Below are 24,666 nucleotides of genomic sequence, written 5' to 3'. Positions count from 1 at the left end.
ATTCCGCTTTTAGATAATGTACCTATAAATCTCAATTTCCAAAAACTGACTCATATGACATATTTTTATTTAATAATTTATGTTTTGAGGGAAGTGTATATTCATTGTTGTGTTCTGCTTATTTCTTTCTTTATTTTTTTATTTCTATATTTATTCCATTTATTATTATTTATTTATTTATTTTTGGATTTTAATTGCTATGTATTTTTGGCCATTCTTAAAGCATTGTTTTAAACAGGCAAAGGCAAAATAAGGTTACGATACTTAGTTACTTTTTCTGGAAAGAAATGCGTTACTTTTAAAATCTGGGCAGCTTGCTTGTTTGTTTTTAATATAAAAAGTTATATTTTTGGCAAATGAAAAGCCTCAGACTTAAAAGCAAAAAAAAAAGGTATTTATAATTGTCTGTTTATTTATATAAACAGACAATTAAATAGGCTTCTAGAATGCTTTGATAAGTAGGCATAGGCTACTAATATGGCATAGTATCTGATTCTAAAATCTAACCAATCGTTCCTAGCGATATTAAAAAAATAATATTAATATTTAGCAGATAGTAGTTACGTTTTAGGAATTAAGTGTCAAACAAGTTGTCAAATTCAATGAGTTGTTGACTCGCGAAGCGCGATGCGCGAACGAATCATTTTGCGAGCCCGAAAGAACCGACTCCTATGAACGATTCATTCAGTAGACGAGTCGCTTCCCACGATAGTTAGTGAGTTGCATGAAGGAGAGTCAGTCAGTGCGTTCTAGAGTGGATAGTCTCGGCGTTCGGATACGGATAGGGCAGTCTGGATACACACTTGGAAAGAGAGTTTGTGTTTTCTTAAGTGCTCATCATGCCGGTGTTTCACACAAAGACGATAGAGAGTATCCTGGAGCCGGTGGCTCAGCAGATCTCTCATCTGGTCATCATGCATGAGGAGGGAGAGGTGGACGGGAAAGCCATCCCGGATCTCACCGCTCCCGTAGCCGCCGTGCAGGCAGCTGTCAGCAACCTGGTCCGGGTAAGAGCTTCGCTGTTTTTACTCTCATTCATAAGCGTGAATGCACATCTAAACTCTCAGAGTGGATATAAAGTATCGTCGTTTGAGGTTAATGTATCCACGAAAGTTTCCTGAAGTTCTCTGGCTTTGATCCAAACCGAGTTCCGCCTTTTCCTCTTGGATTTCGCCCTGCCCACTGAAACACCGCTGTGCCACGACATGCCATTCAGTGCATCTGATATCTGAGCACAAAAAGTGAAACTAGTTATTTAGCTGATGATTTATGTGGCATTACATGTTCAGTCTCCTTCAGGAACACGAGGTGAACTGTCTTGCTCAAGGTTACGCAATCAAATCAATGCTTCACTCTTAAAAACAGTTTTTTTGTTGGCATCAGTTAAAACTTTTTATACCACAGGCGTCTTTAGAATGGAAAATCATCATTGAAAAGTTTGATGCATTGAGAAAAAGTGGTTCTTTGAGGAACCTAAAGTGGTTCTTCTGTAGCATTGTTGTGAAAACGTGTGGTCTGAACCCACATTGTTTCATCTAGACTCTTTAATTTTGCATTCAGAGTGTTCACTTAGACTGACAGACTGTATCTGAGTAACCTCAGATAACCACAGAGTCTACAGCGGCTCATAGAGCTATTGATATGAGGCACATTCATCAAACCACATGATTCTTTAACCTCTATAGTCTTTACCAGAGAATGAAAACTTCTGAAAGGGCAATATTTTCAGCAAATCATATGTTTTTCAAATGACATGATTTGTGTATTTATGTCAAATGTGACCCTGGACCACAAAAACAGTCTTAAGTTGAATGGGTATATTTCTAACAATAGCTAATAATACATTGTGTGGGTCAATTGGCAATTTTTCTTTTATGCCAAAAATCCTTATGATATTAAATATAGATCATGTTCCATGAAGCTATTTTGTAGATGTCCTACCGTAAGATTATCAAATATTTTTTTTTGATTAGTAATGTGCATTGCTAAGAAGATCATTTGGACATCTTTAATGGCAGTTTTCTCAATATTCAGATTTTTTTGGACCCTCAGATTTCATATTTTCAAACAGTTGTATCTCAGCCAAATATTGTCTTATCCTAACAACATTCATCAATGGAAAACGTATACTTGTGTATAAATCTTAATTAAAAAAAAACTGTACCCTTATGACTGGTTTTGTGGTCCAGGGTCACAAACACTTCAGATTAATCAATTAAAGTGAGAATACATTCTACAAATTCTCAATTTACATGCAAAAGTATTTATAAATAATGCAAACTCAAATATATTCAACCAGAGTATATATATTTACTCACCCCCATGCCATCCAAGATGTTTATGTCGCAAGGAAATTACGTTTTCTGAGGAAAACATTGTAGAATTTTTCTCCATTTTGTACACTTGAAGGTTAAAAATGCCGGTTCAGTGCAGCTTCAAATGGCTCTGAGTCTGCATGATCCCAGCTGAGAAAGAAGGGTCTTGTCTAAAGATAAGATATATAAATCTGAAAGTGAACTACTCCTTTAAGTTTTTTGAGGAACATATTCCATAATTGTTCTTCATATAGTGGACTTCAATGGTGCTCAACGATTTGAAGATTAAAAATGCAGTTTCAGTGCAGCTTCAAAAAGCTCTAAACAATTACAGACAAGGAAATGGGTCTTATCTAGTGAAACAATCGGTTATTTTCTAAAAAAAGAAACAACTTTTTAACCTCAAATGCTTGTCTTGTCTAGCTCTGCGATGAGCCGACAGTTAGGGTACGTGGAAAAACTCCCATCACATTTTCACCTCCAACTTCAAAATCGTCCTACATTGCTGTTTTAGCTTCTTTTTTTAGTAAAGGGTGTTTGATCTTCTTTGCACATTCACTTTGTAAACACCTGGGTCGGTTTTCCTGCAGCGATGTAGGACGATTTTTGTTGGAATTGGAGAATGGGAGTTTTTCCACATACCCTAGAGTAACTGTATTGACCCGGAATTCACCAAGACAGTACAAGCATTTGTGGTTAAAAAAATGTATAAATATTTATTTTGAAAGAAAATTAAAGATCATTTCACTAGATAGGACCCTTATTTCTCGACTGGGATCATTTAGAGCCCCTTGAAGCTGCGTTGAAACTGCATTTTTAACCTTCAATCCATTGAGCACCATTGAAGTCCACTTGAAGTTGAAAAATGCTGATTTGTTTTCCTCAAAAAAATTAATTTCTTTACAACTGAAGAATGAAAGACATGAAGATCTGGGATGACAAGGGGCTGAGTAAATTATCATACATTTTTGTTCTGGAAGTGAACTTCTCCTTTAAAGTCCCCCTGAAATCAAAATTAATGTTTTTTGGCTTTTAGTATGAATATATTAGCCTTAAGATTATCTATAAGCTAGTGTGCTTCAAAACAAAGACAAAATTCGTGATTACAAGATATGGGCATTCAAAATTTACAGTCTCGTCACTTCCGCCAATATGAATCAATGATTTTGATGATATCACCGTGCACTTCAGCTTCTCATCAAACGTTCTGTCCAATCAACAGTGTTGGGAAAGTTCATTTTCTACATGAACTAGTTCAAAGTTCAGTTCACACATTTTAAAATGAACTAGTTCAGTTCATAGTTCATAATTCAAATTTTTTGAACTAAGTTCGCAGGTTCCAAAATGAACTAGTTCTTTTATTTTTATGCGGAGTTGCTTCTTGAGACCCGACGGGCACAGTTTACACAAAAAAGGTAAGATTTTTCCCACCTGGATCATCACTGACCTTTTCAAAAAATTATTTTAAGTGGACATATGAAGTTTCATTCATCATTGAGACAGAAGTAGTGCCGCTGCCTTCATCGGATTTTGCCTCTATTCATTTTTCGCAATTTGATGACGCATGCGCGGTGCGACTCTGTGGTGACTGGTGTTGCCAGATCTGGTCTTTTCCCCTATATAATAAGGCCCGTTGTAGATTGTGTTGTAGCGGTTGTAGCCTAGATATTGTGCAGTCAGTGGTTATAGCCGGGATTTTGCCTGGCTCCATAGAAATCTGGCACTCTCTAGAACAAAATTGAACTACGAGAGAACGACGTTCATAAACGCCAGAATGAGCGCGTTCACGTTCACGTTCATCAGGCAGATATACAGCAAGTTCAGTTCACGTTCACCCAGAATATGAACGAGTTCATGAACGATCGTTCAATGAACTCGTTCAGGCACAACACTGCCAATCAAATGCTCTCAAGAGTCCGTGTTCGTGTTGTCCCGCCCCCTACACAGAGACGCAATACACGGAGCAGATCATATGCGCTCATATGTGCCATCGGCATGTGTTAAACTACACAGCCTCAGCATGGTTATGATCACTATTTTGTTTTAGCAAGAGTTTCATATTGAATCTGTGCGCTAATTTATTAGTCTGTGGCTGTCATAAGCTTACAAATGCAGCTTTACCAAGCTCAACGGCTCTGGCTCGAGCAGATATTAATGGAACGCTATTGGCTATTCAAGATAAGTGGGCGGGACTGGGCGATATGTTTTTGTTTCAGTTAAAAGTACGTCACCACATAGAATAATCCTGCGTGTTTCAAGGTACTTCAGTGGACGTTTAAGTTTTTTGAAAAATACATCCCAGAATTATTCTCCTTATAGTGGACTTCAATGGTGTTCAACGGATTGACCATTAAAAATGCAGTTTCAGTGCAGCTTCAAAGGGCTCTAAACGATCCCAGACAAGGAAAAAGGGTCTCATCTAGTGAAACGATCAGTTATTTTGTAAAAAATTTGCAATTTATATACTTTTTAACCTCAAATGCTCGTCTTGTCAAGCTCTGCGATGCGCAGACAGTTAGGATATGTCGAAAAACCGTTCAAAATCACCCTACATGGCTGTTTTAGCTTTTTTTATATATATATATATAAAGGGCGTTTAATCGTCTTTGCACATTCACTTTGTAAACACTGGGTCATTTTTTTCTGCAGCGATGTAGGACGATTTTTGTTGGGGTTGGAGGAAAAAATGAGATGGGAGTTTTTCCACATACCCTAACTGTATTGACCCAGAATACACCGTTAAAAAATGTATAACTGTAAATTTTTTAAGAAAATTACAGTTCATTTAGCTAGATAAGACCCTTCTTCCTCAACTGGCATCATTTGAAGCTGCGTTTAAACTGCATTTTGGAAGTTCAAACTCGGGAGCACCATAAAAGTCCACTGTATGGAGAGAAATCCTGGAAAAAAAAACAACTTCTTTACGACTGAAGAAAGAAAGACACGACTATCTTGGATGACAAGGGGGTGAGTTTTATTCTGAAACTGATTCTCCATATATGTTTATTTATTTTTAATAATGTTTTCAGTTGTGGTGACCTCAAGCCCTAGTTAATTTTTGACCTCGGTCTCATCCCATTGCAAAAAACGGATCTGCTGTCAGTCTGTCCAGTACTGTATGTTTAGACAGAGGAAAGGAAATGGTCTGTGATGGACAGATACTTGCAGAAGTGCTTCTATCAGCTGTCTGCCAGCGTGTGTGGTTACCTAAAACGGAAACAAAACCTTCAGAAGCCTGTAAATTCATCAACAAGCCGCTGCTCCTCAGTTATTCTTAGCAGTTGTCCAGGGTTAACTTTAGACTCTTGAAATAACACTGATGGGGGTTTTCATTCATTTGAATCCGACTTGATTCTGCAGTAACTCGAGCTGAGAAATCGCAGGTTGATAAGATTAGGTTTTTTTAGATTTTTCGATTGATTGAGGTTTGAGTTGTTTAGGTGTCTCGTGTATAAATGTGACCCCACCCAGGCAAACACTTCCTGTCTGTGCAGCTTTAGAGGATGTTGTTTTGTCATATATAGCGCTCTGACTTTGCGGTTTCTTGTTCAGCTAAGGTTAATCTGATTTTTCTGAGCATTCGAGGCTCAATTAAGTACAATATTGAAGCTGTATTCCTCTCACCCTCATGTTTGAATGGTTCCTGTCTTGTTTCTATTTTTCTTTTACTCTTGTGTATTTCTCATCTTCCTTCCTCTTTGCTTTTTTTTCTTCCTCTATTTATTAATGTGTGATTTTGGTTTGCTAGTAGTGTTTAGTGTAGTTTCGGGGGCGTGTTTGTGGTTTGTTGTGTTTGCTGTGCTTTTGGACTTCTTTTATTTTTTCAGGAACAGTCCAAAATGATTTTCTGCTTTAGTTGAGATGGCATATTAAAGCTCAGGGCACTTGATATAAATTATGTTTTGATCCTGAATGAACTTTAGTGAATTATTTATGATTTGTCTCTGGGACAGACAGTTTTTTCAGACGGAGAATCAGATTCGCTGAAGCATGAAATTTTATCCTGCTTTTTCTGTGACATGAGAAAATAACACAGAGCACAAATGAAAATGAATACAAATAAACTGCATTATTGGTTTTTAACAATCGACAATAAAAAAAAAATACATATATAAAAATGTAGTTTTAAAAAAATTATTTAAAATAGAAATTGCATTTCAAATAATAAAAAAAATGTTTCCAAAAGTAAATAAAATGCTTATCATTTTAAATGTAAACATAATAATTACATATAATAAAAATATTTTATTTTAAATATATTATAATATATTAAAATGTACTCAATTATATTTACACACATTGTTAATTCTTTTTAACCATAAAAGTACAAATAATAAATCTACATGTATACATATAATAAAATGTAATTGTTTAAAAGAAGTTAATTTAAAAATATGTTATTTGTAATAATTGTAAAATATTTTTTAAAAATAAATATATAATGCTAATAATTTTAAATGTTAAATATTAATTTATATGCAATTAAAATTTGCTAATATATTGTTTAAAATAATTGTAAAATAATTTTAAAATAAAAATATTTTTAAAAGTAAATGTATGAATATTAAATATTAAATGTCAAATGTTAAAATATTAATTAAATTAATGTATATATACAATTAAAATAGGCAATTATATTTACACATTGTGCTAATTATTTTAAACCATGTAAATACAATAATAAAATAAACATTTATACATATAATAAAACGTAATTGTTTAAAAACATTATTTCAAAAATAATTAATTAATTTATTTAAAAATCAAAACAAATTATTTAAAAAGGAATTAAGTGAGGTGAATGTTTTTATATTTATTTAAATAGAAAAATATATAAATTATATTTATATAATATTATAATAATTATTATATAATATGTATATCAAATATTTATATTTATATAAAATGGTTATATATTTTTTGTAATTATGTTTACAAATATTACATCATGAATTAATTTCTTTATTCATTTGAGTACAATAATAAATAAAAATGTACACAAATGCGATAATTTAAAAACATTGATCTCAAATCAGTATATTTATTTATTTAGCAAATATATTTGCAAATATTACATTAATTATAAATTAATGCAATAACAAAAATCTGAACATTTAATAAAATGTAATTTGTTGAAAAACGTTTAATTTAAAATAAAATATTAGTTATATGAAATGATTTCAAACCAAATAGTTTAAAAATATTCAGAATAAAAAAAATTAAAATATAATTTTTGCATTAACATCTTAAACAACCATTAACATCTTTTTCTCCTATATTTGTAGATCTTTTCGTCTTGAAGTGATAAGAAAGTAGGTTAAGGACACCTCCCGTGTCACTGATCTTTGTTGTTTTGTATGTTGTTTTGTAACAGACACACATTTTGAGGTCAGTATTGGGAATGTGTGGCTCTGTGTAGTAATGGGCGATATAAACGATATGCGATATAAACGATACAAAATTGGCCTACGATAGAGATTCTAATTCTATTGCACTATCGCGATAATGCATGTTTGATGACGCAATCTACCCGCGAAATTTACAGTAACGAGCTGCAGCCGGCTGCAACCTACAGTCTATGGCTGCAACGCATCATCTTGAATAAACATGGCTGAAAGCGTCAGCGAAACAGAGGAGCTCGTGAAAAAGACTGGTGCAACCAGTATCGCCGCTCCCTATACGCAGACTAGGCTTGTAAACACACGTGATGACGCGCAGCATCTGCGCCGCAACGCGCTCTCACCTCTGTTTACGGCTGCCTATTTGGCCAAAAATGATGATAATAATTGATGAACAATATGCCTGGTCCTGGAAAGAGACATCAACAGTCCGGCGCCGAGAAACGAAAGAAAAAAAAAAGCCCAAGATGAAGCCCGTGCATCACTTTCAGGTACTTTCATAATCCTGTGAAACTTTATATTATTCTGTCGACATTAATAATGTGTTTTAATGTCGGTAATAATTTCACGACTAACGCATCTTTCTTAATATGAATACAGGCAGATCTAAGTAAACAAAATGACTTAAAATGCATTATATTAAAACAATTATGGCAATTATGATTATTGATTAATAATGACCTTATGGTGTCATTAAATAACAGTGTTAAAATACATAATCTAATACAAAATTAACAGTTTACATTACAATTTTAATAGAAATGCCTGAAAAGGGCACCAAAGGCCTGATAAATGCAGTTGTTACACTTACATGATGATCAAATTCCTAGTTTAATATTGACCAAACATTTAATTAAAATATCCACATAATCTTTCCTATCATTTCCTCAACTAAAATATGTGGACATCATAACCCTCGTCTGCTTTATTATCAAATAGCAAAGGCTTTATTATATGAAGAGCTCATTTACGACTTTGCCTCAAGAAAAAGCAGAAGTGTGCCTTTGGAAAGCTTTAAAGCTTCAGCAGATGACAGTGTTGATTTTATTTCAGTTTATTATGGTTTATTTGATTGAGATTTCACATTTTTAATTGTTTTATTTATAGTGTAATTTTAGTTTGTATTTTTTGCTGTAGAGCTACAATTGTAATTTATAAATGATACAATTTATTTATGTATTTACTATTTACTTTTATTTGAATAAGTTCTATTTTGGCCCCTATAGTAGGTGTTTTTATTATTATTTTATTATTACTTCTGTAATATTTTGGAGAGGGGGCACAAAAGTAAATTTCTGCTTAGGGCACCCATTTGGCCAGCAGCGGCCCTGGGTGCAACATCTGTTATTTGGACGTGGTTTGGCTTTAAGCCGTCCGACGAGCAGCAGCAAAATATACTCTGTAGAGTGTGTGGGGCAAAAGTTCCAGCTAAGAGAGGTAACACGACTAATCTGTTCTACCACTACATTTAGTTTATTTATCTGCAACACTGTGTTGTTTAATTACAGTTTTGCTTTTGCACAATAAATGTTCTCAAAACGACATGCAACGTTTCTTTATTTCTTTAAAAAAAAAAAAATTGCAGCTTGGCTTTCCTAAGGGTCTATGTAACCTGTTCTGAAATGGTTCTATTATAATTTATATATCGCAATATATATCGTTATCGCAAGAGGCTGCAATGTATATCGCAATATGGATTTAAGGCCATATCGCCCATCCCTAGCTCTGTGTCTAATTTAGGATTTCTTGAGATGTTAGAAGCTGAAGGGTCAAACGCTGGCTGAACATGCATTTCTCAAGACCACCACAGACGAAAACATCCTCCCAACAATACAAGAGAAGCGTTTGTTATCAGAACTGAGAGAAATCAAATTGCGTTAGATTATACTGCTGCTGAAAGCCCTGAACTCCTTCAGTTCTTATTTTAGGAGATTTCTTTTAGACGAAAGTATTTTATCCGAATTTTATCTGCGTTCTACACAGGAACCAAATAAGAAGGGAGTAGTGTTTGTTTCCTTTCAGTTTGCACTTGTTCCAGCATTAAAAACATGGACTTTCAGATTATTTTAGATTGTTTAAAACAATTAAATTAAGGCCATTTTGTTAATGTCATTTTGTTAAATGTTTAATCAGTTGTTGTTAAATTGTAGAAGTTTCATGATTTCAGTTAATTAGACAGGCTTTTGTTGATTAAAAAAAGGGGGGGGGGATTAAACCAGAAAAAAACTGAATTTGGGAAAAACAAACCAAGTTTTAATTCATTAGGCATATTTTTTTTAATTATAATATTGAGGAGAAAATCTGAAAAAAAAAAAACAGAACATTTTAAGAAATTTAAGAAAAAATAAAACACAATTTGGGGGGCGGGGGGTTAAATTAAATATTATTTCGAACCCAAAAATGTCATTTTTGTTCAATTTTTATTCAGTTGTTTTTAAGTTATGTATGTTTCGATTTTCAATTATTTCAATTAATTACACATGCGTTTTTGATTAATAAAATTTAATATAACTGATAAGATATATTTATAATAGTAGAATCCAGAACAATTTAAACAGAAAAATGTATGAGAATTTGAGGAAAAAAATATACTAGATTTCATTGGGCCTCAAAATGTAATTTATTTTTAAGTTGTATATTTTTCATGATTGCAATTAATTACACATGCTTTTTGATTAATACAATTTAATATAACTGGAAGGAATTTTAATGAAAAAATAAAAATAAACAAAATCCAGAAAAATTAAAATTGGGTGTAAAAATCCGTAAAAAAGAGAGAGAGAACTAATTTCAATTATTTAAATTGTTTTATTAATAAATTGAACTGTTAAAACAGAAAAGTTAATATGGAAAAAATCCTGAAAAAAATTAAACGCAATTTGTGGTAAAAATAAAATGATTTTCATAGGGTTGTAGCTTCTAAGTAATCTACTTTCAAGGTGTTCAAAAGTTTTTGAGTAACTTGAAGTTGTTGTTTTTTTTTTTATTAAATTTTTTTCTGCACATCCTGCAGCTTGTTAAATGTATTTTGGAAGCCTTTACTTTCTCCAGATTGTCTTTGAAGTGCTCTGAGGAAGTTTTGTGCGTCTCATGTCCTCAAACTAATGGCCGGAGGGGGATGGAGCGGCTCTGGACGAGGAAACTCGGCACGTCCGGAAGCTCTGGCTTTGTCTCAGGATTATAATGTTCCAGCAGATGTTCCAGAAGAAGGTTTTTAGTCGCTAATCTGTTCCTCGGTATTCATTCCAGTCCGGTTCATTGTTGTTTATGTGTCTCAGACCGGACAGATATACAGTCTCTCTCCATTCAGACGCACACAGAAGGAAACGTTTATCATCAGCCGGTTGCCGGGGAAAGCGCTTTAATTACACTCTGAGATAATGTGTCCTAAATAACTCTTTAGGTTCAGAAACGTGGGACGAGAGCAGAGCTTCATTCATGCAGAACTGAGTTTTTATATCAATCACCGAGTGTCGTCGAGCCGTTTAGGTGCCAGATTTTTTTTATTGCATTGGTAGGCGGAAAGAATTGGATTATTTTATGGTTGGCTGTGGTTTATGAGGTTAATTAAAAGGGTTTACAAACACTGTCGAGATTGAAATGCTTGGATTGGTGTCAGGATAACTCAAAGTCCAGTTAAAGTTGGACTTGTTTCTGTAAAGTGTCTTTGATTCTTTAAGTGGCAGCTATAGGTCAACAAGTGCAACGAGGTAAAATAGCATTTATTTGCACTATAAATTTAATAAACTTTTAAGATTCTTTAGTAGACTTTAATATCATTGTTCAGAAAAACGTGTTTCCTTGAGAAGTTGATATTATCTTGGAAGTGGAAATTGATGCAAAAGAACAGAACGTCTTCTCCTGTAAAGCATTGAGAATGAAATAATGCAATGAAAACTTAATTTAAAGGAATAGTTCACCCAGAAATGAAAATGTGCTCACCCTCAGGACATTCAAGATGAAGTTGAGATTGTTTCTTCATCAGATTTGGAGAAATGCATCACTTGCTCACCAATGGACGTGAATGGGTGCCGTCAGATTGAGAGTCCAAACAGCTGATTAAAACATTACAATAATCCACAGGAGAAATGTAGCATTGCATCACTTGCTCACCAATGGATGTGAATGGGTGCCGTCAGAATGAGAGTCCAAACAGCTGATAAAAACATTACAGCAATCTGCAGGAGAAATTAAGCATTGCATCACTTGCTCACCAATGGATGTGAATGGGTGCCGTCAGAATGAGAGTCCAAACAGCTGATTAAAACATTACAATAATCCACAGGAGAAATGTAGCATTGCATCACTTGCTCACCAATGGATGTGAATGGGTGCCGTCAGAATGAGAGTCCAAACAGCTGATAAAAACATTACAGCAATCTGCAGGAGAAATTAAGCATTGCATCACTTGCTCACCAATGGATGTGAATGGGTGCCGTCAGAATGAGAGTCCAAACAGCTGATTAAAACATTATAATAATCCACAGGAGAAATGTAGCATTGCATCACTTGCTCACCAATGGATGTGAATGGGTGCCGTCAGAATGAGAGTCCAAACAGCTGATTAAAACATTACAATAATCCACAGGAGAAATGTAGCATTGCATCACTTGCTCACCAATGGATGTGAATGGGTGCCGTCAGAATGAGAGTCCAAACAGCTGATTAAAACATTACAATAATCCACAGGAGAAATTAAGCATTGCATCACTTGCTCACCAATGGATGTAAATGGGTGCCGTCAGAATGAGAGTCCAAACAGCTGATTAAAACATTACAATAATCCACAGGAGAAATGTAGCATTGCATCACTTGCTCACCAATGGATGTGAATGGGTGCCGTCAGAATGAGAGTCCAAACAGCTGATTAAAACATTACAATAATCCACAGGAGAAATTAAGCATTGCATCACTTGCTCACCAATGGATGTGAATGGGTGCCGTCAGAATGAGAGTCCAAACAGCTGATAAAAACATTACAGCAATCTGCAGGAGAAATTAAGCATTGCATCACTTGCTCACCAATGGATGTGAATGGGTGCCGTCAGAATGAGAGTCCAAACAGCTGATTAAAACATTATAATAATCCACAGGAGAAATGTAGCATTGCATCACTTGCTCACCAATGGATGTGAATGGGTGCCGTCAGAATGAGAGTCCAAACAGCTGATTAAAACATTACAATAATCCACAGGAGAAATGTAGCATTGCATCACTTGCTCACCAATGGATGTGAATGGGTGCCGTCAGAATGAGAGTCCAAACAGCTGATAAAAACATTACAGCAATCTGCAGGAGAAATTAAGCATTGCATCACTTGCTCACCAATGGATGTGAATGGGTGCCGTCAGAATGAGAGTCCAAACAGCTGATTAAAACATTACAATAATCCACAGGAGAAATGTAGCATTGCATCACTTGCTCACCAATGGATGTGAATGGGTGCCGTCAGAATGAGAGTCCAAACAGCTGATTAAAACATTACAATAATCCACAGGAGAAATTAAGCATTGCATCACTTGCTCACCAATGGATGTAAATGGGTGCCGTCAGAATGAGAGCCCAAACAGCCGATTAAAACATTATAATAATCCACAAGTAATCCATCAAGATTTCAAAGATTTAATATTAAAAAAGTTATTTAATCGATTTCAAGTTTATAATTTTCATGATTTTAATTAATTACTTATGCTTTATGATTTATTAAATGTAATATAACAGGTAAGAATTTTAATTAAAAAAAAGAAAAATTAAAATAATAATAAAACAGAAACCTAAAAAATTAAGTTTTTTAACAATTTTATTTGTGTATTTTTAAGTTTAAAAGTTTAATGATGCTTTTTGATCAATAAAATGTCATATAACTAGTAAGAATTTTATTTGAATCATTTTTCAATGTAAAATCGATGTAAATAATTAAAATAAACAAAAAGAATTTTAAAGAATTACAATACATTATTAAAATAAATAATTTTAAATAATTTTAAAAAATTAAATTAAATTTTATATATTAAAAAAAATACAAATAAGCAAATTAATTAAAATAACAAACAAACAAATAAAAACATTTAAATAATTCTTACCTTAATATTTCCTAATGTTCAGATTCAATTATATTATACAAAAATCATTTACAAACATGCAGTGTTTATCTTCTCAAGATGTTAACTGTAGACTGGAGTGGTGTGGATTACTGTGATATTTTTACCATCTGTTTGGACTCTCATTCTGACGGCACCCATTCACATCCATTGGTGCACAAGTGATGAAATGACACATTTCTCAAAATCTGATACAGAAACAAACTCGTCTACAGTTGGGAAGGACCTAACTAATTTTCAGTGAATTTTCAATTGCTAGTCGATTTGCTTTTGAAAATGTTTTATATAGCACTAATCTAATCGTAGTCGCATTTCTGCAGTATCTCTTGTACTCCAAATGCGTATTTTTGTGGTATTCAGTGCTATGATAACTCAACTCAGTATTAAAATAAGATAGTTGTGGATGATTGTCTTATTTAATAGAGTTTAGTGTGTGAGCTCTTGAGCTCTGAGAGCTCTTTTCAGCCTGTATAGAGCATTGAGGAACGCATACAAAGAGCCGTCTGTTAGTCGGACGCCAGCAGACCGTCCTCGCTTGACAATCGTCTCTCCGTGAAGCTGTTTATCGGCTGCTGAAAGTGTCATAATGAGAGTTACAGGAAGTGACTTCATCATTAACTGATGTTTTCCAGCCTGAATTGGCACAACTGTTCTTCAGTATTTCAAGTAACGGTTCACCCAGAAGTTCGAAGTCTGTGTTCATTTACTCCCCCCTCATGTCTTTCTTCAGTGGAAAACAAAAGGGGATGTTTTTATTGTCGTAATGAGGCTGTCGAGTTTCAAAAATGATGAAAACGGCAGCGTGAAAGTAGTTCATATGACTCATGTGCTCTATTCAGAGACTTCTGAAGTCATGCGATTGCTATGTTTGAGAAACAGACTTTAAGTGTTATTCACTGATTTAGTTTATCTCCTTTCTAGAAGCTCATCAAGCTTGTTTAATTGAAAAATTATGTTGGAAATAATAGATATCGAATCATATTTGAACTGAACATTAGTGCGAGTTAGATTTTATGAGCTGCACTACTATTTAAACTATTTAAATGTTTAATGATTTTATAAACCTTGGAATATGCAAGTCATGCAGACTGCGTTAATATATTTATTTCTTATTTTAATTAATTTGCTTATTTGTGTTCTTTTTCGTTTAATTCTTTTAAATTATTTTTATTAATAATGCATTTTATTAATTGTGTTAATAATGAATTTATCTAAATTATGATTTTTTTATTTGAAATTCAATTATTCAAAATTAAATTATTTAAAATAGTTTGTTTGAATTATTTGCATTGCATTTTAATTAATTTAATTATTTTAATTTAAATTTTTTAAATGATTTTTGTTAACATCAATTGTTTTAAATGCATTTTAATGTATTTTAAACTACTTTTAATGAATGTTAATTCTTTTAATTTATTTGCTTCAATTAAAAATGCATTTTAATTCTTTTAATTTATTTTTAATTTATTGTAATTAAGCTATTTTACATTATTTTGTTTATTTTAACTAATTATTTAAATTATTTTTGATCAATTTTAATTCATTTTAATGCCATTAAAATGATTCTTGATTTTATTTTAAGTTACATTTTTTAATTAATTTAGTTTATATTAATACATTTTAAAATTTCATTTCAATGAACTACTTTAAATAATTAAATAATTGAAACAAATCATTAAGTCACATTTTTAAATGTTGTTTGTTTATTATAATTAGTTTAACTAATTGTAATGTTTTTTTTAGATTTTAAGTTAAATTATTTTAAATGATTTTGTGTATTTTAATTATTTAAAATGTATTTTAATTAGTTTAAATACATTTTTGAGTTCTTTTACATTTTTAAATTTATTTTCAGTTAAGTTCAGATATTTCAAATCATTTAGTTTATTTGAACTGATTATTTACGTTCATTTAGATTAATTTTAATGCCATTAAAATAATTCTTGATTTATTTTGTTACATTTTTAAATGAGTTTTGTTTATAATAATTAATTTTTACATTTTATTCTAAATAACAAATTTTAATGATTTTTTAAACATATTTAATTAATTATATTTATAAATATTTTTGTTCATATAATTATACATTTTTTAAACTTTATTTTACTAATTGTAATGATTTTACACATTTTAAGTTAAATTATTTTAAATGATTTTGTGTATTTTAATTAATACTTTTTATTTTAATTAGTTTAAATACTTTTTTAAATTCTTTTTATTTATTTTACATTCAGTTTACAAATTATTTGTCTCAATTATTTTAACTTATTTTAATTGATTTTTAAATACTTTTTAAATTCGTTTTATTTATTTTACATTCAGTTTACAAATTATTTGTCTCAATTATTTTAATTTATTTTAATTGATTTTTAAATACTTTTTTAATTCTATTTATTTTACATTCAGTTTACAAATTATTTGTCTCAATTATTTTAACTTATTTTAATTGATTTTTAAATACTTTTTAAATTCGTTTTATTTATTTTACATTCAGTTTACAAATTGTCTCAATTATTTTAATTTATATTAATTGATTTTAAATCACTTTTAATTATTCAAATTTTTTCATTTATTGTAATATATCTTAATTATTTAATTTAATTTAATTTAATTATTTTTATTTATTTTTATTAATTAATTAATTAATTTACAACCTATTATTTTTAATTTACCTAAAAAAAAAAAACATTCGAGAAATTATCCAATAATTCTCCTTTTGTGTTTTACAGAAGTAATAAAACCATACAGTTTTGAAATGACTTGAGAGAGCATAAATGACAGCATTTTCATTTTCGGGTGCACTGTTCCTTTAAATCAGTGTAGGCTCTGACTAAACCTGTTCTTACCTGTCTGATAGGAATGGTGTAACCTTGTGTGTGTGTGTGTGTGTGTGTGTGTGTGTGTGTGTGTGTGTGTGTGTGTGTGTGTGTGTGTGTGTGTGTGTGTGTGTGTGTGTGTGTGTGTGTGTGTGTGTGTGTGTGTGTGTGTGTGCGACTCTCTCCTCCTGTTTTAAACACAAACGGCTGGTATGTGAGTGGTGTGAACTGCCAAACCGCCGTCACCGTTTCTATTTTAGCTGAGCACCTCATACTAGAAGAACATACTGCTCTCTTTTGTGAGGAAACACAGACAGAGAGCAAGTGGAAAATCAGAGGAATGTTCTCTGATCCGACGTCATCCGAAGCCCACAATTGAGCAGAATTATGCTTATTAGTGGTATTACTATTACTTATTGGTTTAAATAAACCTCCAACTCCAGGTATCAAACTTCATTTGTGCTCCAGAAGCCAAGGATTCCTCAAATAGTGTAGTTGATTTACACGGAAAGAGTGGCCTGAGCCATATATAGAGACCAGAAATAAGACAGAGATGTGAAACAAGACATATTGCAGAAGTAAACTGGATTTAGACTTAGTACTGCAGGTATATGCTGAGAATGATAGAATCGGTTTAGTTGCATCATGTTGAAATCAGCTAATTTTGGGAGAAACCGGTTAAACGTGGCCTTGAGTTTAAGCGGGACCATATTGTCAACCCGCAGATGCTGGAGACGAACCAAACATGAAGTCATTCGGTTGACAGGAGCATGATGCCGCATGTGTGTGATTATCTAGAATTAAATACTGACTCAGAAGTGGAAATGGTGAATTGAGTCATTATTGAACCTCCTGAAGTCATCTTTATGGTTACATTAAACACACAAGCAATGAATGGAGAACTGTTATATTTTGTACTTTGCTTAAGGCAAGACACTGCAGGTGAATAGGGTAAAAAAAATAACTAATAGTTATTACCTTAATTACAGTTACTTGATTACATTGATAATTGCAAACCTTTTTGTATTACAGGCTTTCTAAAATGTTAGGTTTAAATATGCAAATGAACCATTATTTAATGAAATATGCGCTAATTTGCATACATTTCCAGTACAAAAATCTAAACACTGAATGAAGTCAGTTTCAAAATTCTTATTTAATTTTTTTGACATTTCGATATTAGAGTCAAATGCTTTTACAGAGGTATCTCTATCTTTGGTTATCTCATTTTTGTCACTCCGTGATTTAGAAAAAACTCCAAACAGACAGAAAGCAATGTATTTTTTTTCCATTTTGGGGGGAATAAAATGTTGCATAAAAATTTTTGGTTCAGTGTAAGAGAAAAAAACTAATTTTTGTTTGTTCAATTGTAATTGAAATCCATTGACACAAATAGATAAAGTGCTATAAAAGAAGCACTTAAAAGTGTCTTTTGGGTGTTTTCTTTCCACTAGTCTGAAAAAAGACTTTATGAAAATTCAAAAAGAGACTTAACTCAGTGACATTGTTGACTTGTTTATATGATGACATGTAGTTTAAGACAGTGTTGTTGCAATAAATACATATTAAAGGAGTTAAAGTTCACTTCTAGAACAAAAATTTACAGATAATTTACTTACTGTAATTACGATAATCATCCAAGATGTTCATGTCTTTCTTTCTTTCTTCAGTCATAAAAAAAATGTTTTTGAGGAAAACATTTCAAGATTTCTCTCCATATAGTGGACTTCTACGGTGCCCCCATAAAAAAAATGTATAAAAAAACTGATAAGGGTATGGCAATATTTGGCTGAGATACACTATTTGGAATCTGATATCTGAAATATTGAGAAAATTGCCTCCTTAGCAATGCATATTACTAATCAGAAATTATACCTTGTTATATTTATGATAGGAAATTTACAAAATATCTTTATGGAGCATGATCTTTACTTAATATCCTAATGATTTAAGACTTGTTTCGTGGCCAAGGGTCAGAAATGAGCCTTTAGGCAACATTTAACAATATATCAGATGTTTGCATTAAATCATTGATCATTTGCATAAAAAATTATGCTCAATTTTAAGGGACCGTTCATCCAAAAATGTTGCGTTGTTTCAAATGACTCAAAGACATTTTAAATAATGCACTCTTAAAATTTAGACTTTTCTTCTTGCTAGTTTTTGTCTCATTGATTGTATGTTGTCTGGAACAAAATGAATTTATTGATTCTTAATCTTCTGAATCTAAGTCATTTATATGTCTTCAGTTTAACAAATGAACCATGATTTTGTGCTTTAGACTCATGAGTTTAAGCTTTCAAGCTTCAAAAAGGACAAAAACTGTATTTTAAGTCTTCTATAGAATCATCGGTAATTAGGGGTGTAACGATATGCCTAGGTCACGATACGGTACGTATCCCGATATTGGGTTCACGATACGATACGTATCACGATATTTTGAACAAAAGTTAAAACATGAAACTGAAAATCAAACAACAGATAAAAAAAAAAAAATTCAATAGCTTTCTTAGTTTTACATACAAGGTCACATTTTAAGGTTTAATAAAAACCTGTATTAAAATTAACAACTGAATAGGTCTGTCTGTCACTGATTTTTTTTTATTTTATTTTTTATTTAACATAAGATTGTCAAGATGTCAAATTCTTTAAACCTGCTATCAATGCAAGATTCTATGTGTGTGCCAAATAGAGTCCTACCCGACGGGTGAACCGCTAAAACTGACGTAACGGGTGGAATAATATTTATCTGTCAGGTGCGGTGCGGGTGACATGCACGGGTATGTGCTCTTTGGACTCAATCCGGTACACGCTGATGCTGCTCTCAAACGGTCCCGTTTTGTGTTCACGCTGTCTGAAGACCGTTTAAAAGCCCTTTCACATGGACGCGTCAAGCGGTGGAATCTCTCCGCGGCAGCCGCTTTCTCTCAAAGTGAAAGTGTTTTGCGGTCGAGCTGGTGTTCGCGACACGGTCTCGGGGTAAACGTAGTTGCAAACAACAAGGTCTCGTTTTACTTAACAAAAACAAAATAAATGAAACGTAATGAAAAAACTATATGTGTTATTTGCTATTTGTCATTTTATGGGACAATGACTAGCGTAGTTTTCATATCAGACACAGTTTACTATGACATTTTACACATAATTGTATTTTTACCTGCTCAGGCTATACACGCATTTTCTGGATTTTTTTTCCTTTATTAATAGCCTTTCTCCGTATTTTATGGATCATACAGCTCCATTATAGCCTATTTTAAATGATCTTGATCATGTTTTCAACACTCCGACATGCGCTCAGTGAAATGCGCTTTTGGTTGTAAATAGTTATCTGTGCGGTAACTGCTTAAATCGTGGCTGCTGCTTATAAAAGGATTACAATACATCTTCGGAGGTTCCTGTGGCTAAGAGCCATAAAAGCTTTAAGATGTTTGTTCCAATGTGTGACTCGAAAAGCGGGTGAGTCTGAAGCACGGAACTTTTCATTTCCCACTCCGTGGTAATAACATGCACCGTGACTGTAATAATGTTTTGTCTGTAATTTTTTTTCTACCGTCGTACTGTCGCATGACTGTGAAACCAAAATGATGTCGGACGTGAAGACAGGGTATCTTTAATTTAAGTTTCAGCCGAACTCATGTTGCTCTACTAATATTCAGTTCAAATGATTTCTGCATCTGATTCTGAATCTGCAATGAAAGCACAAGCAGCGCTGTTGCAGAGTAGGAGACGTCGGCAGCTCAACCAATAGGATTAGATTGTCGTCATATCGTAAATGTATCGTCATCACTCTACGATACATATCGTAACATTTTTGCATCGCGAAATATCGTACCACGAAATATCGTTACATCCCTATCGGTAATACTGAAATCTCTAGCGTGCACACTGCCATATGCGGAAAAAAACAAGCTCAGGATCGATTCTGAAAGATTCAGAATCGATTTAGAATCGTTAAACAGAGAATCGCGATGCATCTGAGAATCAGTTTTTTTTTCTCCCCCTAGTGCATTGTGGACAATATAAAGGACAAAATGATCATGATGTGGTTTATGTGAGTATTTATTGTGTGTTTTGTGTGTGTGTTCGATGCAGGTGGGCAAAGAGACTGTTCAGACCACTGAGGATGCCATCATGAGGAGAGACATGCCGCCTGCTTTTATAAAGTAAGACACACACATACATACACTCCTTCTGTTAAAGGTAAAGGTCATGGACAACATGTTAGTGCTATGAATAATGGAGCTCTGTTTTTGTCTGCATCAGCCTTTTGTTTTAAGTGAAAATCTACAGTTGAAGTCAAAAGTTTACGTACACCTTGCAAAATCTGCAAAAAGTAAATTATTTTAGCAAAATAAGAGGGATCATGCCAGATGCATGTTATTTTTTATTTAGTACTGAGCTGAATAAGATATTTCACATAAAATATGTTTACATATAGTCCACATAAGAAAATAAACCAAATTCTTTGGTTTTGAAGGAATTTTTCTGTATTTGAACCCTTTCCAACAATGACTGTATGATTTTGAGATCCATCTTTTCACACTGAGGACAACGGAGACACTCATATGCAACTATTACAGAAGGTTCAAACACTCACCGATGCTCCAGAAGGAAAAAACATGCATTAAGAGGTGGGGGGTGAAAACTTTTGGATTTTGAAGATCGGGATAAATGTGACTTATTTTATTGTCTGGGAAGCATTTAAGTATCTTATGTAGCTTCTGAAGGGCAGTACAAAATGAAAAAAATATGATATTTAGGCAAAATAAGAAAAATGTATACAACTTAATTTCATTCAAAAGTTTACACCCCCAGCTCTTAATGCGTAGTTTTTCCTTCTGGAGCATCAGTGAGCGTTTGAACCTTCTGTAATAGTTGCATATGAGTCCCTCAGTTGTCCTCAGTGTGAAAAGATGGATCTCAAAATCATACAGTCATTGTTGGAAAGGGTTCAAATACACAGAAATGCTAAAAAACCGAAGAATTTGTGGGACCTGAATGCTTTTTACCGGTTCAGGACAAACAAGGGACTCATGAAGAACCATCACTAAACAAAAACACAGCTGTGGATCATTCAGGTAACAACACAATGTTAAAAAGCAAGGTGATGTAAACTATTGTAGAAATTCAACTATTATTTTCTCTTGTGGACTGTTTGAAAACGTCTTCCATGTGAAGTATCTTACTGAAAAATTCTCTCTTATTTTGCACATTCTGTAAGGTGCATGTACACGTTTGACTTCAACTGTATATGCAACAGCATCCTTGCAACTCTAAATACTATTTTTATCTTTTTTTGTATTTTTTATAATTTTGCATACAATGCATGAACTTATAAAATGCCTTCCTTGAATACGATGCATGTCATTTTGGATGAATGCATACAATGCATGTAGATTTAAATGCAGTCAACTCTATTGTCTGTGAATGTGTGTGTGTTTGTTGAGGAAGGAAGTGCTCTAATGCAGGTGTGTTGACTAATAAATCAGGTGCGGACATGCTAGAGCAGCTGCGCTCATGAGCAAACACAACTTCACCTCCCGAGAGGAGCACTAGAGCTCTTCTACATGTGTTACTGTCCCAGAGCGCATACAAAGCCTCTGCTTTACTCTTGAATTATAGAAATAGTTGTATAGATCATTCAGAATTATTGGTATTGTTCTATACATGGATTGTTCACACTGCAATCGATTTGCATCAACATATGAACCAGAGTTGTTCATTTTAAATGTGACCCTGAACCACAAAACCTAAATATTGAGAAAATCGCTGCCTTAGCAATGCATGTTACTAATCAAACAAGTTTAGATATATTCATGGTAGGAAATTTACAAAATATCTTTATGGACATTATCTTTATTAATATCCTAATGATTTTTAGCATAATAGAAAAATGTATTATTTTGACCCATGCAATGTATTTTTTGGCAATTGCTACAAATATACCTGTGCTACTTAAGACTGGTTTTGTGGTCCAGGCTCACAAATGAGACTTGAGGCAACATGAGTGACATTTAACAAATGTTTGCATTAAATCATTGATCATTTGCATAAAAAAATTATGCTCAGTTTAAAGGGACAGTTCATCCAAAAATGTCATGTGGTTTCAAATCCATATGACTCAAAAAAGACATTTTAAATAATGCACCCTTAAAATGAAGACTGGCATTGGATTCAAAAAGGTCAAAAAGAACCATAAAAAATATAACAATGGTCCAAGTCTTTTCTTCTTGCTGGTTAGTCTCATTAGTTGTATGTTGTCTGGAACAAAATTAATTTCTTGAGTCTGAATCTTCTAAATCTAAGTCATTTTTTATGGCTTCAGTTTAACAAATTAACCATGTTTTTGTGCTTCAGACTAATGAGTTTAAGCTTTCAAGCTTCAAAAAGGACAAAAACAGTATTTCAAGTCTTCTAAAATCATCAGTAATACTGAAAATCGTCTTCTTAAAGGAGTAGTTCACTTCCAGAACAAACATTTACAGATAATTTACTCACCCCCTTGTCATCCAAGATGTTCATGTCTTTCTTGCTTCAGTCGTAAAGAAATAGTTTTTTGTGGAAATCATTTCAGGATGTCTCTCCATATAGTGGACTTCAATGGTGCCCGCGAGTTTGAACTTCCAAAATGGAGTTTAAATGCAGCTTCAAAGGGCTCTAAACGATCCCAGCCGAGGAATAAGGTTCTTATCTGGTGAAACAACTGTTTGTTTGTTTTTTAATTGACAATTTATATACTTTCTAACCTCAAATGCTCGTCTTGTCTAGCTCTGCCTGAACTCTGTGTATTCCAGTTCAGTACAGTTAGGGTCTGTCGAAAAACTCCCATCTCATTTTCTCCTCCAACTTCAAAATCATCCTACATCACTGTTTTACCTTTTTTTTTTTTTTTTTGTAAAGGGCATTTGATCTTCTTTACAGGTTCACTTTGTAAACACTGGGTTGTTTCTTCTTCAGCAATGTAGGGCGATTTTGAAGTTGGAGACAAAAATGACATGGGAGTTTTTGGACATACCCTAACTGTCTTGAACTGGAATACACCGAGTTCAGGCAGAGCTAGACAAGCGTTTGAGGTGAAAAAGTATATAAACTGACAACGTTTTACTAAATAAGACCCTTATTTCTTAGTTTATAGCCCTTTGAAGCTGCATTTAAACTGCATTTTGGAAGTTCAAACTCGGGGGCACCATAGAAGTCCACTATATGAAGCGAAATCCTGAAATGTTCTCCTCAAGAAACATAATTTCTTTACAACTGAACTGAAGAAAGAAAGGCATGAATATCTTGTAAGTGGGATGTTAAGTGCTGCAAACAAAGTCAGTGAGTTATTAAATCAGAGATTCTATACAGCGAATAAATGACTCGACTCAAAAAAAATAAATCGCTGCTTCTTACAGTAAAATCCCTTCATATCATTGAAAATGAATGGCTTTTGGTTGAAATATCACAGCAAATGACTGTCAGTGTGAACGTCCTTTAGGAACAAAGTCAGCAGATGGAAAATCTCCAGCGATTTACACAAACATCTGTGTATCACAGTGCTGTTTAGGGAAGAACCAAATGAAATAAAACAGGAAATAGCTGAAAATCTCCTAAACAAAATGTCCTGAAGCATATGTCCTGGTTTACAGCGGTTTATCTGTTTGTTCGTATCGAGTTTGTTGTTGCTCATCTCAGAGCCCACAGACATTGTTTACTCAGACGTTGTGTCATTCTTAAATATGATTTATTTACAGTAATGATACATTGCACAAGTCTGCAAGCCTTTTTAGCGTTTTAGACACTCCTGTGCAGCCACATTGATCCTGAAGCTGCTTTGAGTCATACATGAATTCATTCTGCTGCGCTCAGATCCCTGAGTCAGGAGGAACGTATGGATTACTGGAAACACTGACACACATAATGGACAACCTGTGTCTCCCGCTAAATATAGTTTGTGCTTGTGTGTGGCCTGGTGCAATAGTGCTGATTAAAATTCATATGCATTACTGTAAACTACACACACACAGACACACACTGTTGTGACCTTGCTGTT

The 24,666-nt window shown here is 33.2% G+C and overlaps 1 protein-coding gene across 1 annotated transcript in view; it reads left to right on the top strand.

Moving 5' to 3' along the window:
* Nucleotides 1-720: 720 nt before the first annotated feature.
* LOC141300209 (vinculin-like) overlaps nucleotides 721-24,666 on the top strand; it is a 47,871-nt gene continuing 23,925 nt past the window's right edge. Inside the window, exons 1-2 of the mRNA XM_073830539.1 lie at nucleotides 721-1,007; nucleotides 20,724-20,794. Of these exons, the coding sequence (XP_073686640.1) occupies nucleotides 840-1,007; nucleotides 20,724-20,794 (239 nt within the window). The 5' untranslated portion in view covers nucleotides 721-839. The remainder of the gene's footprint in view (nucleotides 1,008-20,723; nucleotides 20,795-24,666) is intronic.

Source organism: Garra rufa, chromosome 24 (genome assembly GCF_049309525.1).
Source record: "Garra rufa chromosome 24, GarRuf1.0, whole genome shotgun sequence".
Classification (NCBI taxonomy): domain Eukaryota; kingdom Metazoa; phylum Chordata; class Actinopteri; order Cypriniformes; family Cyprinidae; genus Garra; species Garra rufa.
This window is presented reverse-complemented; position numbering and strand designations above follow the sequence as displayed.